General features: G+C 41.1%; 1 protein-coding gene across 1 annotated transcript in view; it reads left to right on the top strand.

Moving 5' to 3' along the window:
* The window catches only part of AGO2 (argonaute RISC catalytic component 2), a 57371-nt gene extending 41252 nt beyond the window's left edge, over window positions 1-16119 (top strand). The window contains exons 12-19 of the mRNA XM_063131183.1: window positions 957-1141; window positions 2475-2634; window positions 4889-4979; window positions 6872-7066; window positions 9743-9877; window positions 10107-10208; window positions 12396-12595; window positions 13993-16119. Coding sequence (XP_062987253.1) covers window positions 957-1141; window positions 2475-2634; window positions 4889-4979; window positions 6872-7066; window positions 9743-9877; window positions 10107-10208; window positions 12396-12595; window positions 13993-14101 — 1177 coding nt within the window. The 3' untranslated portion in view covers window positions 14102-16119. The remainder of the gene's footprint in view (window positions 1-956; window positions 1142-2474; window positions 2635-4888; window positions 4980-6871; window positions 7067-9742; window positions 9878-10106; window positions 10209-12395; window positions 12596-13992) is intronic.
* Window positions 16120-16396: the final 277 nt, after the last annotated feature.

Raw genomic sequence — 16396 nt, 5'->3', positions numbered from 1 at the left:
AGTAGCAACTTGTTGCCCTCCAGATGCAGTTGAACTGCAACTTGCATCAGTCCTAGCCAACGTAGACAGTGGTGCGGGGTAATGGGAGTTGCAGTCTCAACTGCATCTAGAGGGCCACAAGTTGGTCGGTACTTCTGCTGTGCATTTTCTCTTAGAAGGAATTCCCAGTGACTTCAGGGATTTTACTTTCAAGTGAATCTGCATAGGATTGCAGCCTTGGATTATAAACCTCTTGGGACATAGACCTGTTTCTTTTACTTCTGAAATTTCACATTCCATGTATTTTGGTAAATAAATAGTATTATTTTAAAGCACCACAAATTTAGTAGTAACAGATACTAATGATACCGTAAAGAATACCTTTGCCAGAACTGTTTTGATCTCTGAAACCCTAAGAGAGTGAGTGTGTGTGTGCATGTTTGTAGAGACAGCAGCTGGAATGTGGTAGTGCAACTATTTTGGGAGGGACGTTTAAATTTGCTTGGTAACTGTATGGACTTGATTGCATTTGGACGAACATCAGAAGTGCCCTAACGCTGGATCAGACCAAGGGTCCATCTAGTCCAGCACTCTGTTCACACAGTGGCCAACCAGCCATCTGCCAGGGATGAACAAGCAGGACATGGTGCAACAGCACCCTCCCACCCATGTTCTCCAGCAACTGTTGCACACAGGCTTACTGCCTTGAATACTGGAGATAGCACACAACCATCAGGGCTAGTAGCCATTGATAGCCTTTGCCTCCAGGAATTTATCCAACCCCCTTTTAAAGCCATCCATATTGGTGGCCATCACTACATCTTGTGGTATGAATCGAGTCCTTGTATGAATCAAAACTGAAGAGCTCTGTAATCAGAAATGTCATTCATGCTATCAATGCTATATTGGTTTAACTGAGTGCAAAATACTGGCTTAATTCTCTTAAATCTGTGTCTTGCTTCTATTTTATTCTTTAGATCCTTCACAGAACAGCTGAGGAAGATATCAAGAGATGCAGGAATGCCCATCCAGGGACAACCTTGCTTTTGTAAATATGCCCAGGGAGCAGATAGTGTGGAGCCAATGTTTCGACATCTAAAGAACACCTATGCCGGGTTGCAGCTTGTAGTAGTCATTTTGCCAGGGAAAACTCCTGTTTATGGTCAGTATATGGGTGTTATAGTTGGCATGGTTGTATGAATTTGTACAATACTGCAAGGAATATTTTATTGCTGTAAGCCCCCTTGGGAGGGCTTCTGCCCTGAAAGTCGCCCCAGAAATATTTTAAATAATTAAATAAATAAAACAAGATGTTCAAACCCTGCCTCCCTCCCCAAATAGCAGTTACAGTTGAATCATCTAAATCAGATTCGTCCTACTTTTTCTCTGCTGGATCTCTAGATGTTTGTGTATAGCTTACCTTTTATGCAGTGGAAGTACCTGATCTTGGGTTTTGGTCAGTCATAGTTAGGGATGGACAAATTGTCTTATTTTGCTTTCTATAATCAATTTTTTTTTGAAGCACAGGTTCGTTCCATCCCATTTCTGCATTAATTTGTGCATGTTTAAGTCTGCATGAAAAAAAGGTGTGGATTTTCGTTTACACAGATGTTTCATTGATGTTTGCATACGTGTTCCCCTAATGGATGCATTTTTTTTTGGTGCGGAATTTCCCCGTATGTACTTCGTTGCAAAATTTGGAGAAGCACAAATATAAGATAGTTGTGTTCCACTTTGTATATTATTCAGAAAATGTTAATTAGGCCAGTTCACAAACCAAACTAATTTACCTCCCGTCCCTAATTATGACTGTGCCACAAGTCTAGAAAAGGAAGCCACAAAGGATGGGGGAAGGACATGCCCCCCTCCCCCACAGCTATTTCCCCTTTGAGTTGAGAACGTGTGGAATGGAGGGAGAATGACAGGATGGAGGAGCATCTTCCGGGGTCTGTTTCTGCAAGAAAGGTTTTGGCCCGGGCTTGGAGCACTGGGTGTGCCAGTCCTCACAGTCCGGCTGGTAGAAGGCCGCCCGTTTCAGTTGCCTGAGAGTTGGAGGCCCCCCCTCCACCCCCAATGGGTTGCCATATTCCACCTGGGACACCCTCTTGGCCTGGAGAGAACAAGAGGAAGCCGCACCACCTAAACTTCAGATGGCACCTGTGGTGTAGTGGCTAAAGTGTTGGACTGGGAGTCAGGAGATCCGGGTTCTTGCCTCCACTCGGCCATGGAAACCCACTGGGTGACTTTGGGCCAGTCACAGACTCTCAGCCCAACCTACCTCACAGGGTTGTTGTTGTGAAGATAAAATGGAGAGGAGGATTATGTACGCTGCCTTGGGTTCCTTGGAGGAAAAACGGTGGGATATAAATGCAACAATATTTTTTTTTTAAAAAAAGAGTAGATGTTATGTAGAGAGACTGGCTCTGGAGGAAGAGGAACTATAATGGTGACAGAGTAATTAAACTAGGTCTCTTTTACATTTTCCTCCTTGGCAGCGGAGGTGAAACGTGTGGGTGATACTGTATTGGGCATGGCCACTCAGTGTGTGCAGATGAAAAACGTGCAAAGGACAACACCGCAGACTCTTTCCAATCTGTGCTTAAAGATCAATGTCAAACTGGGAGGAGTAAATAACATTTTACTGCCCCAGGGAAGGTAAGGTTTTGTTTTTTTAATGTGCAAATAATTCAGTTTTCAGCGGCATTGATTTTGGTATTGAGTGAAGTAGCTTATAAATGTGAAGGGAAATAAATGTGCATGTGCAGTGCCTGGGTTCTCCTCTAAATTTCCGGTAAATAGTTGCATTCAGTTGCATTTTATCCTGCAGAATAGCTTTATTTAAAACAAAAGTCATTTCGTTTCTCTGGTTAGTTTTTAATTAACATCTTGTAACAAGGCAGAAACCGAAAACCCTTTAATTGTGCTCTTAAGAATCAAGCTGGAACCTGAGATGCAGAGCTCTTGTTTATATAGTACTAAAACACTCTCCAGTCTTGACTATTTCTGTTGCTGGAGGAGAGAGAGGCAGAATGATAATGATGTTGTTCATTGAATCCTGATGGCCAGGCTGTTGAATGTTAAAACAAAACAAAAAACCCTATAGTCTATGATTGAAAGAAATGTGCATCTTGTTGTGTTGCACCTGGGGTGGAGTTTATACAACCATTCAGGGCTATACAACCTGGTTCGTAAGAGGAAAAAAAATCACCATAAGATAAATAGAAAGTAAAGCATAGAACACAAACCTCACAATAATAACATGAAACGATTCAATCAGAAAGCCAGCAGTTAAAATTGAAAATTTAAATTACAGTAGAAAAGCACAGGGTAACCTCATCTCAATCAATTGAAAGCAGCTGTAAACAAACAGGTTTTTAAGGCCCTGTTTACAGCAATCAAGTGGGTGGGTGAAGAATGTTGCTTGGCTCCCACAGGCAACTGTGTAACTTACTTCTTAAAAGCAGCCCCGGGTAAAGTGCATTATAGTAATTTAGTCTGGCTGTAACTAGGGCATGATTGACTGTGGCAGGGTGTGCTTTATCCAAATAGGGGTGCAGCTGATGAATCAGCTAAAGCTGATAAATGGCACGCCTGGATACGTATGGCACCTGCGCCTTCAATGATAGTGTCGATTTCAGGAAAATCCCTCAGCTGCAGATCTAGTCTCTTAACCCAATCTAGCACCAGTCTTACCCCTCCATCCAGCTTCTCAAGATTTCCCCACTCACAGTACCTCTGTATTGCCTGGATGAAGGGTCACATTGTTTGTCCTCATTCATCTGAAAACTGCCTAGAGACACCTGTTCAGGTTTTCCACAGCCTCCCTGGGATTACTAGGTTGAAATGAGAGATAGAACTGCATGTCATCTGCATACTCATGACTTTTTAGCCCAGACCTTTAGATCACTTCCCTTCATGGGAGGCTTCATGGGAGAAAGTAAGGGGGACAACATGGAACCTTGAGGCTGCCTTCAGGCCAAAGGACATAGAATGGAGCAAGAATCCCCCAGCACCACCTTCTGGATTCATTGAACCAGAAAGAACTGGAGCCACTATAATAGTCCCCCCCTCCCACTTGTGTCATCCCCCCCCCCAATTTCCACTCTGGATAGATAACCAAGGAGGATACCATGGTTGATGGTATTGAAAGCCACTGAGAGGTCCAGGAGAACTTCACCCATCTGTTCCCTAGCATGTGTCCTACATCAGCATGACCAAGGCTATTTCTTGGTCCAAAACCGGGTTGCATCAATGTTAAGGCTTGTGTTGGTCAAACAATAGCCCCCTCCATTTTTGAAATTAACTGGGAGTTACATGGCATTGATGGAGGCGTCAAAGAAAAGTAAAAAACGCACAAAAGTTTGACTCGGCAGAAATAGTTCTTGAATATATGTGTCTCTGGATATGCTACAGAGAATGGATAAGCAAGAAATGCCATTTTAGAACTTTTTCATGAAAATTGTCTACCTCTTTAGACAATCATTTTTTCCCTTTGCCAAGTTTAAAGCAGGGAACAAGTATTGAAACACAAGTTACTGTTGGCTGTTGAAACTCATGCTATGTGAAAATGGTGACTGTCCTGCTTCCACATGTAGTATTAGGTAGGAGTCCATCGGTTTTGGCTGGCCACCTCCCCTGAATTGGAGAAAGGGCAGGTCGCATTCCTAATATCGCACTGGATTTCAGAGGCACTCAGAAGCAGTAATCATTCTTGCTTTTCCTGAATGCTTTTTGAAGCCCAGTGCGAGATTAGTATGCCTGTCTCTCATCAGATGAAAAAATGCAGTTGAAAACACTGCTGTATACAATAAAACATGAGACCAAGTGTTCTATAGTCACAGAAAAGGTGGGTTTATCACCTTGAACTTTTGTGTAAATATGTCGTATTATTGTACTTTCTCTTAATTAGGCCTCCAGTATTTCAACAGCCTGTAATTTTCCTGGGTGCAGATGTCACTCATCCACCAGCTGGAGATGGGAAAAAACCATCCATCGCTGCTGTGAGTAAACTGTATTATCAATCACACCAGCCGTAATTGTCGTGTGTGTATATAAATACAGTGGTTTTACAATATTTATATTTTATCTTGTTATTCCTCACTAACTTCCAGTGGTTCAAAACACTGTGGCACTCTCCTCTTTCTGCTAGTTCCACCTCCTCTTTTAAAGGCAGTCTTTCTCCTGCATCTGTAGTGAATGGTTGCAGGTTCCAGATCTGGTCGGCTCAACTGATTTAATCTGATTTTGGCGAAGTTTCCTATGCTTTTTGACCAGCCAGAGATAAAAGAAGAAAAACAGCAGTTGTGATTGCTGAGCTTGCCCCTGGCTCGTAGTTCCTTAGAACCTAAGCGGAGCCCAAGCAACCTCACAGCTGTGCTTCATCTCTTTCCTGCTTTGCATATGATTCAAATGAAGATGCAGGATCACAGCCCTTGCTTGGGCACAGTCGGTTCTTTAACCCTGTGGGTAAAGTTAATGGTGCTCAGTTAGGTCAAGCTTAGAGTGTATCAGGCCACTACATGTAGCTAGTCCTTTTAAAGATTATATCACCTAAATGGGTAATAGAAAGACTACCACGACACATTGAATGCAAGGAAACTTATGGACATCATTAAGGTTCAGCATAGTTTCAGTGTCTCTTTTCTTTCTTTAGCCTAGATATAAAGTCATCCACCAAGGCTTTATTATTATTATTATTTATTTATATAGCACCATCAATGTACATGGTGCTGTACAGATTACACAGTAAATAGCAAGACCCTGCCACATAGGCTTACAATCTAATAAAGTTGTAGTAAACAATAAGGAGGGAAAGAGAATGCAAACAGGCACAGGGAAGTGTAAACAGGCACCGGGTAGGGTGAGGCTAACAGTATAGAGTCAGAACAAACTCAACATTTAAAAGCTATAGGGAAAAGAAAAGTTTTTAGCTGAGTTTTAAAAGCTGTGATTGAGTTGGTAGTTCTCAAGTGTTCTGGAAGAGCGTTCCAGGCGTAAGGGGCAGCAGAAGAAAAAGGACGAAGCCGAGTAAGGGAAGTGGAGGTCCTTGGGCAGGCGAGAAGCATGACATCAGAGGAGCGGAGAGCACGAGCAGGGCAATAGTGTGAGATGAGAGAGGAGAGATAGACAGGAGCTAGACCGTGAAAAGCTTTGAAGGTCAGCAGGAGAAGTTTATATTGGATTCTGGAGTGAATTGGAAGCCAATGAAGAGATTTCAGAAGTGGAGTGACATGGTCAGAGCGGCGGGCCAAGAAGATGATCTTAGCGGCAGAGTGGTGGACAGAGACCAGCGGACTGATGTGAGACGAGGGAAGGCCAGAGAGAAGAAGGTTGCAGTAGTCCAACCGAGAGATAATCAGTGCGTGAATGAGTGTGGCTGGTAGTGAGTTGGGACAGAGCCTTTTCCGTGTCACTTCCCAGGCTATGGGACTCGCTCCCCTTGAGATTCGTTTGGTCCCCATTTACAGGTGTTTCAATGTGCAGCCCAAAGCAGTTTATTTTATTGGGCTTTTGTTTATTATCCTGTCATTCAGGCCCCTCAATCATGTATTGCTGAATAGTCTGCTGCTTTGTGTGTTTAGTTTTTATTGGATGGTTAAATATTGTGATTGTTGGATGTATTTGCCCATCCTAACACACATGAAATAGGTTGCTGATCAACTGGGCTTTGGGAAAAACTGGCTTGGCGGGCTGCACGGAGAGCAGTGGAGGGCCCTATGCAGGCCATGGGTTGGGCACATCTGCCTTAGATCCTTAACAGGAAGAGGTTTCATTCCATTTTGTATCTGGCCTTATAACTGGACCAATTGTCCATGTGGCAATTGGAATCCAAGTTCTTAAATGCAATTTCCTTTTTAAAAAAACCAGCAACACTCTCCCTCCCTTCCAACAGGTTGTAGGTAGCATGGATGCCCACCCTAATCGATACTGTGCCACTGTGAGAGTCCAGCAGCATCGCCAAGAAATCATCCAAGATTTGGCTGCCATGGTTAGGGAGCTACTGATTCAGTTCTATAAATCAACCCGATTCAAACCAACACGGATTATTTTCTACAGAGATGGTGTTTCAGAGGGGCAGTTCCAACAGGTAATCGTTCCCCCTCTCCTTTTCTTTTTACATAATATTGTGTTGTTTGTATGTATACTGTTAGTTTGGGAAAGGAAAAGTAGTTTTTTTTTACCGTTTAATCTTATTTCTTACATTGCTGTCCCATCCTTCTTCCAAGAATCTTGGGGTAGCACACCCGGTAGCACATCCAGGTTAAACATGCTGAGTTCTTTCAGTCTCTCCTCATAGGGCTTTGTTTCCAGACCCCTGATCATCCTCGTCGCTCTCCTCTGAACCCCTTCCAGCTTGTCTGAATCCTTCTTGAAGTGTGGTGCCCAGAACTGGACACAATACTCTAGATGAGGCCTAACCAGGGCCGAATAGAGAGGAACCAATACTTTGCGCAATTTGGAAGCTATACTTCTATTAATTATTATATTAATGCAGCCCAAAATAGCATTTGCTTCTTTTGCAGCCACATCACACTGTTGGCTCATATTCAGTTTGTGATCTACAACAATTCCAAGATCCTTCTCGCTTGTAGTATTGCTGAGCCAAGTGTCCCCTATCTTGTAACTGTGCATTTGTTTTCTTTTTCCTAGTTGTAGAACTTGGCATTTATCCCTATTAAATGTCATTCTGTTGTTTTCAGCTCAGCACTCCAGCCTATCAAGATTACTTTGAAGTTTGCTTTTGTCTTCCAGGGTATTAGCTTTTCCACCCAATTTTGTGTTATCTGCATATGTGATAAGCATTCCCTCCATCTTCTCATCCAAGTCATTAATAAAAATGTTGAGCACTGGGCCCAGGACTGAGCTCCGCGGTACCCTGCTTGTTACCTCCCCACAGCTTGAGAATGTACCATTGATAGCACTCTTTGAGTCCAATTCTGTAGCCAACTGTGGATCCACCTAATAATTGTTCCATCTAGCCCACTTTTAACTAGTTTGCTGATCAGAATGTCATGTGGTACTTTGTCAAAAGCTTTGCTGAGGTCAAGATATATTATGTCCACAGGTTACCCAATCAAAGAATGAGATCAGATTCGTCTGACAGGATTTGTTCTTGACAAATCCATGTTGGCTTCTAGTAATCACTGCATTGTTTTCAAGGTGCTTACAGACTGCTTTATAATATGCTCCAAAATTTTCTCAGGGATTGATGTCAGACTAACTGGTCTGTAGTTCCCAGATTCCTCCTTTTTGCCCTTTTTGAAGATAGGGACAGTATTAGCCCTCCTCCAGATGTCTGGCACTTCACCTGACTTCCATGATTTTGCAAAGATAATAGTGGTTCTGAGAGTTCTTCTGTCAGCTCCTTTATTACTCTAGGATGCAGTTCATTGGGCCGTGGAGGTTTGAACTTGTTCAAAGAAAATAGGTGTTCCTTGACCATTTGTTTATCAATCTCAAACTACAATCCTGCCCCTCCAGCTTGTACTTCACTTTTTCCAGGGCGGGTCATAGACCCACATTTATTTATTTATTTATTACATTTCTATACTGCCCAATAGCCGGAGCTCTCTGGGCGGTTCACAAAAAACTTGTGAATTTTTTCACAAACTTGCTATTTACTGTTTTACTCTGTACAGCACCATGTACATTGATGGTGCTATATAAATAAATAATAATAATAATAATAATAATAAGACTGAGCCAAAGTAGAAATTGAGCACTTCGGCCTTTTCTTTGACATCTGTTATCAATTTGCCATCCTCATTAAGCAGTTGAACCACCATTTCTTTCCTCTGTCTTTTACTATTCACGTATCTGAAGAAAGCCTTTTTATTGCTTTTAGCATCCCTTGCTAGTCTCAGCTCATTTTCAGTTTTAGCCTTCCTGGCGTCATTTCTGCACTTCTGTGCTACCTGTCTATACTCTTCTTTTGTAGCCTGGCCTTCCTTCCACTTTCTATATGTATCCTTTTTTGTTTTCGAGTCATCTGTAAGCTTTTTTGTGGAGCCACATTGGTTTCCTCTGTTGTCTTCTATCTTTTTTTTTTCTTGTTGGAATCATTTGTAATTGTGCCTTTAAAATTTCCTTTTTAAAAAACTTCTAAAAATGTAGAGAGGGAGATCGGATTCCTATAGACCTTCACCCACCCACCCCACACTTCCCGACTTTTAATTTGGTGTTGGTGCTGCATCAGGTACCCAGGAGGGCACTTCTGAAATGCTTTGAAAAAGGAAAAGTGGCAGAAGTCCCCTTCCCCAATGTCTGGTTGTAAATTAATGGAAGAGGCCCCTTGTTTCCCCTGCTCTCGCTAGAGGCTCAGGAGAAGGGCTCTTACCTCACGACGGTGCATGTTTGATCCCATGGCTCACATCCTATCCCTAAAGTTCATTTGCGTTGTCTGAATCAGGCCTTAGAATTGAAAGTCTACATGGCTGATAAACAGTACTGGGGTAAAATAAAGCGTTTGCCAATCCCAACTGGCGTGCCTGGACCTATACAGATTTTGATTATAATGTTGCTCTTGCTTCCAAGTACAGTCTAGTTTAATCTCATTAAGTAAAGAATGTAGGATAGGTCCCGTGTTTTTGTACATTTAAGATCATCTGTTTTGCTGCAGGGAAAATACCTGAAGCAAGCTCTTAGGTACGCAAACAGTCACATCTCTAGAAAAAAATGTACTTTATTATTGCGATTTGTGTGTTCATAACATTTCAAGATGTTTCGTTTCCCCATCCTACCCCCCACCCCTCTTTTGGCGTAGGTTCTCCATCATGAATTGCTGGCTATCAGAGAAGCATGTATTAAGCTTGAAAAAGACTACCAGCCTGGGATTACGTTTATTGTTGTGCAGAAGAGGCATCACACCAGGCTCTTCTGTACAGACAAAAATGAAAGGGTATGTATCATATTTTCTGGAGAGAAAGCCTGCAAATAATGAAATAGGTAGTGTAGTCCCAGCCAGAGGCCTGTCTTACAAGAAAAAAAGTGATCGACAGTTCATACTATAACATCTGAATTAGACAACTCAGTGACTTTTTCAGCAAATAGGCAATTCCGTTTTTGTATCGCAGTTTCAGAGTATGGGGAGAAATGTAATGTAAAGTCTCATTACTTTATTTCCACAGGTTGGAAAAAGTGGAAACATTCCAGCAGGTACAACAGTGGACACAAAAATCACCCACCCTTCAGAGTTTGACTTCTACCTGTGTAGTCATGCTGGTATTCAGGTATATTCTTAATGTGTAATCCCATTTTGTAGGGCAAGTGTGTTGTGGTCATTCTTCATCTTTTGCACCTCAGTTAGTGTGCACTTGAATTATCATTTATCGATAACAGTGACTACAGTGCTATCAGATTCAATATATATTTTAAGTGGGGAACTGCCCAGGAAGTCCAAACAGTCACATTTGACTTCAAAAGAGGGAACTTCTCTAAAATGAGGGAACTGGTGAAAAGAGAGTTGAAAGGGAAAATCAAGAGGATTACATCCTTGCAAAATGCATGGATCTTACTCAAAAGTACAATAATAGAAGCTCAACTAAAATGTATTCTACAGGTTAGGAAAGGTAGCACCAAGTACAAGAGGTCACAAGCAGTGTCAGGGAAGCTATTGTATGAAAGAGGGCTTCCTTTAGAAAATGGAAGTCTTGCCCAAGTGAGGAAAATAAAAGGGAGCACAAGTTTGTACCTTCTAAAGTTGTTAAAACACAAGGGATTGTGAAGAGCTCGAAAGGGATCTTTCCAAGCTGGGAGAGTGGGCGTCCAAATGGCAGATGCAGTTCAATGTAAGCAAGTGTAAGGTGATGCACATTGGGGCAAACCCCCCCCCCCCAACTTCAAGTATAACCTGATGGGATCTGAGCTGGTGGTGACCGAACATTGTGTAGCTGCTGTAAAGAAGGCAAACTCCATGTTAGGCATTATAAGAAAAGGAATTGCGAATAAAACTGCCAGTATCATATTGCCTTTATACAAATCTATGGTGTGACCATACTTAGAATACTGTGTACAGTTCTGGTCACCACACCTAGAAAAAGATATTATAGCTGTAAAAAGTGCAAAAAGGGGCAACTAAAATGTTTAAGGAGCTGGAGCATCGCCCCTATGAGAGAAGGTTACAACAGCTGGGATTGCTTAGCTTGGTAAAAAAGGAGGCTAAGGGGAGACATGATACAAAATTATGCAGGGTGTGGAGAATGTGGATAGGGACACATTTTTCTCCCTCTCTCAGAATGCTGGGACCTGGGGTCATCCCGTGAAGCTGATTGGTGGGAGATTTAGGACAAATTAAAGGAAGGTCTTCTTCACACAGTGATGGCCACCAATTTGGATGGCTTTAAAAGGGGGTTGGATAAATTCCTGGAGGAGAAGGCTATCAATGGCTGGGGAACATGGGTGGGGAGGGTGCTGTTGCACCATGTCCTACTTTGTTGGTCCCTGGTTGACAGCTGGTTGGCCACTGTGTGAACAGAGTGCTGGACTAGATGGACCCTTGGTCTGATCCAGCATCAGGGCTCTTCTTATGTTCTCTGTTCTAAATACCACAATAGAATTTATTTCTGGAAAAATACAGTGTGCCAAGAAACATTTAAAAAGAAATCTTCAGAGATTTCAGTTGAAAAAAGTTGAAAGGGAAGCATGAATTTTGGAATTGCAGGCATATTTTGGCCCTTTTGTACAATAATTACTATTGAGCACATGGTAAATGAGCTTTCAAGAAAAGAGAAGATCTTTGTGGGTTGTAACCTGAAGGTCTCTTGGTCAGACCTCTTGCAGTTCTGAAGGTCTCTTGGTCAGACCTCTTGGTCAGACCCGAAGGTCTCTTGATCAGACCTCTTGCAGTTCTGAAGGTCTCTTGGTCAGACCCGAAGGTCTCTTGGTCAGACCTCTTGCGGTTCTGAATTAGTACAAACGCCAAAATGGAGGGAGACAATTTATCTCCAGTTACTATTTTCCTTATGTCAAAAGTTTTGATTTGCTTTCCCTCTTCTCTGCTTACTCTGTCTTGTGCACCTTTCTTTGTCCAACACCAATAATGCACTAATAATTCTCATATGCAGCTCTTGGATGGGGTGTTAATCCGACAACTTTCCTTAGAACAAGAGTGGGGAAGCTCAGGCCCATGGGCCAAATCCTGCCCTCCAGGTGTCCCAATTCAGTCCTCTGGGCCAAGCCTCCTTTCCCCCAAAATCAATTCTTTGGTGGCTTCCTGGCTTTTGTGCATTTTTGAACTATAATTCAAGTGATGAAGGATCAGCTTTTTTATTGTTTTGTTGTTACCCTGTCTTAATATTTTTTTAAAAAATCAGAGGGCAGCTTACAGAAATCCTATGTGGATCTCCTGCCATGAGACATTCAACTGAGCCATGGAGGGAGGAAGCCTTTGCTTAGCATTGTTTGTGATCTGATTTCAGGGAACAAGCAGACCATCTCATTACCACGTTCTCTGGGATGACAATCGTTTCTCTTCGGATGAGCTTCAAATTCTTACCTACCAACTGTGTCATACGTATGTACGCTGTACTCGTTCTGTTTCAATCCCTGCACCAGCATACTATGCGCACCTGGTTGCCTTCAGAGCCAGGTATCATCTGGTGGATAAAGAGCATGATAGGTGAGTAACATATTTGAGATAGATGCACATGGGCATAATTGGTGTCTGTGCCATTTTTAGATTTCTTTGGGGCTGTATAATCTTCCTGTAGCTAGTTGGTCTAGTGAATGATGTATATTGATTGCCAATACAGATGTTATGGAGCTGGAGCTAGCCATGAGCTTCAAGGCAAATTCCTACATCCCATCTTAATTGGGATACACCTTCAATGATTATCTGTTCTTGATGGGTCTTCTCAACAGGCTGTTACATTTCATTATCCAGGGTGATCTTTTTGTGATGATTAAGTGTGAATATAATGTTATAGCAAGAGAACACATTACCTTCCTATATTGATTGACTGTTCCCTTGATTTTTAGGAAGAAACAATCCATTTAAGGGATTGTATGTTTGAATATGTATCTGTCCTGATAATTTAGACTTCTGGGTTCTTTTACCCTAAGGCAATCGTATTGGTTTGGGAATTCTTCAGGTTTAGTAATATTCCTACGGTACATACAGTAAAACAAGAACCATTTTGCTTTAGCATAGTGAACTGGAGTTGGCTGGATTACTGGCCCAATTTGGGGGTGATTTTTTCCTTGCTGTAAAATAACTGCCTGTAGTTAATCCCAAAGGGAAAAAAGTGTTATAATGATAGGGTGGCCCCTGACAAAAATAGAATCATAGAATAGTAGAGTTGGAAGGGGTCTATAAGGCCATCAAGTCCAACCTCCTGCTCAGATGGTTGTCCAGCTGCATCTTGAATGCCTCTAGTATGGGAGAGCCCACTGCCTCCCTAGGGTCATGGGTTCCATTGTCATACTTCTCTAACAGTCAGGAAGTTTTTCCTGATGTCCAGCTGGAATCTGGCTTTCTGAAACTTGAGCCCATTATTCTTTGCCCTGCACTCTTAATCTCTCTTGGAAAAGAGAGATTATGGATAAGCAAGTGAAGTCATGTAGTCCCATACTGGGTAACTAGGGAAATAGGGTAAAGTCGCTGGCTGAGCGGGATCTTCGTTGATGCCTGTGTGTTGAGAGGAATGCCTTGCTACTCTGGGAAACCAAAATTAATTTCCCCATCACCATGTAGATGCAGGGTAGACTGCAGGAAAAGCCCACATATGCTGTCTCACAGCAGCTCTCTAGATATGATGCCCTGAATCTGTTACTAGAAGCTGGGAGCTGAAAGACCTAGGCATTTCTGTGTCCTTTCCCATGGCTAGCACATATCCAATGGTCAGTTGAATAAAAGGGCCCAAGTGGTTAAATGTCTTGTCTGTTCTGTTTGGTGTTTTTTCATCTGATGTGGTCTGGGCTAATGGGAACATATAGTGACAAATCACAACTGCCTTATATGTAAATATATTTCATGTAACATTTCCTCTTTCTTCCTTACTCCTCTACGTCTTCTAGTGCCGAAGGGAGTCACACTTCAGGCCAGAGCAATGGCAGAGATCATCAAGCACTTGCAAAAGCTGTTCAGGTTCATCAGGATACATTACGCACCATGTACTTTGCTTGACATGTTGCAATGATTTAAGTAACTCAGTTCCGAGTTGGATTCACAGGAGACCAGCTGCACTTAGACCAACAGTTGCCCAAGCTACAGTGACAGCCAGCAATGAGTGATGCATCTTTATTTTATTAGATTTTTAAATTATTATTTTTCCATTTGCAAGGAAGCCTTCCGTCCGGAATTTCAGACTTGATTGTGAACTGTAGACCTGTATAAAATTGCACAGCTATTAGAATTGTGGATTTGCCAAAATCAAAAGCTGCTTGTCAGGAGAAAAGGAAAATAATAATAATAATTAATAATAATAATTAATAATAATAATTAATAATAATAATGAAAACCCACATTCTGTAACTAAATCTAGAGCTGTGATCTCAGGGCTAACCCAGCAAACACTTTTCATTTAGTTATGCCGTTCTCCATATATAGTTGTTTGTAATTAATCTGAAAATGCCTGCTTAAGATCAGGCTTATTGGGCCTGGAAAAAGCTACGAATCTGCTTTTTTTCCCTGGAAAAAAAGCACTACTTTGGGTGCCATCGAAATCTTCTATCATTCTGGATGCATTCACAAATCTTTTATTATTGCAATGTAAAAGGGGAGAAATCTGGTTTGTCCCCTGCTGTGTTTTATAGATGAACAGTCTGTGAGGGTCTATGGGCAAAAAGTATTTTTTTGAAGTTTGTTCTTGAATGTCTTTCATTGTGCTGTTTATTTTTTTTGTAGAATGGATTATGGAATACTTTCATTTAGAAAAAGGAGCTTTATCTATACTTTTTATTAGGTCCACTGAAAGATTAGCAAAGCGTGCCATTTAAAAATATATTTTTTCCTTTAAAAAAATATCCATTACAATTATTAATCATGGAGTTTGTCCTATAGGACTGTGACACTTAATTTTCCAAAGCTTTTCTAAAGAATACGGGTCTGTGGTGATACAGTACAATCTTTTTCACTGTTATGTTTGAATTAATGTAAAATTTATATATGTTTCACAGTATTAACATGATAGACTAGATGCTATTTATTTTTATTTACTAAGGAGTGCTCAACATAGTTCTGTTAACATATCATAAATTGAAAAAAAGCTTTGGATTTTAGAAATGAGAAATTTATTGTGTGGACACTAGTGATCTGGGTCAGAATTCATCAACCATAGCTATCGCAAGTTCTCTGTTCATTTCAACAGTGCTTTACCCAAAACCCATTAAAATGAATAGAGGTTATGCTGCAGCAGTACTAGGTGTATTGCACCTTTTAAAAAGCAGGAATATGCAACTGACTTGTGTGGCAGAATTGAGAGATTTACCTGGTGTATATATATCATTTCTTCAGCTTGTATCTGGAAGGATTTTGAAGAGTTCAACTAGCTCAGTACATCTAACACCTTGTAGTTTATTCATGGACATGAAAGAACAGTTCTAGATTAATTCAAACACAAAAATAATTCTTCTGTTTGATCATCTGAGACTCAGAAGTGGAAGGAAAGACATTTAATGTTTACTTGAAGAGGGAAGTGATGGTCTTACACATAAAATGAATAGAAAGGGGTAAGGATGGATGCCATTTTCTTTAGAGAAGCATTAATTCAGACATAGATCTACTAAAAATAAAAGCTTCTGTCTATTTGCACAACATTCATCAAAATGATTATTCACAAACACCATTGCACTAATGATGACAACAGGAACACTACTAGGATACTGTAAAACAAAGCCCAGGAAGTTTTCCTCTTAATCTGATCTCACTGAATTAAAAAAAAAAAACACTCAAAAACTAATCACATTGAGTCAGTGTTAAATACCTTAATATTTTTTAAACCTTCCTAAGATTCATTCAGGTTTATTTTCTTTCTCCTGAAAAGCAGAACAGCTGCTGTTGCAAGATATGTGCCCATTCTCCATTCAGTGAAGTAGGGAAAATGGGATCAGGCTGTGCTAGGGTTATTATGGTATTGCAGAACTGATTGTTTATGCCTGAGCAAAAAAATGCTCACATATTTTGTTGCCTATAAAAATGTTAGGAATCTAAGTTATATACCAGTTAAAGTCTGCAACTAGTAAGCAGTGCCTCGTGTTGCCAAATGGATATGGCTGGAACAGCAGGTATTTTGGGCAAGAGTACATCATAATTTCTTTTGTTAAACTGTGTGTGTGTGTGTGTGTTAAAATGCTGTACACTGCAGTGTCAGCGTCTTGATAGATTTAAGAAAAACAAGATCCTAACAGGGTCTCTGTTATTCTGCTGTGAAAAGCAGATTGCAGCATCTTCTTAACTTATAGTATGTAGTTTTTCGTTTAT

This window comes from Elgaria multicarinata, chromosome 7 (genome assembly GCF_023053635.1).
Source record: "Elgaria multicarinata webbii isolate HBS135686 ecotype San Diego chromosome 7, rElgMul1.1.pri, whole genome shotgun sequence".
Lineage (NCBI taxonomy): Eukaryota > Metazoa > Chordata > Lepidosauria > Squamata > Anguidae > Elgaria > Elgaria multicarinata.
This window is presented reverse-complemented; position numbering and strand designations above follow the sequence as displayed.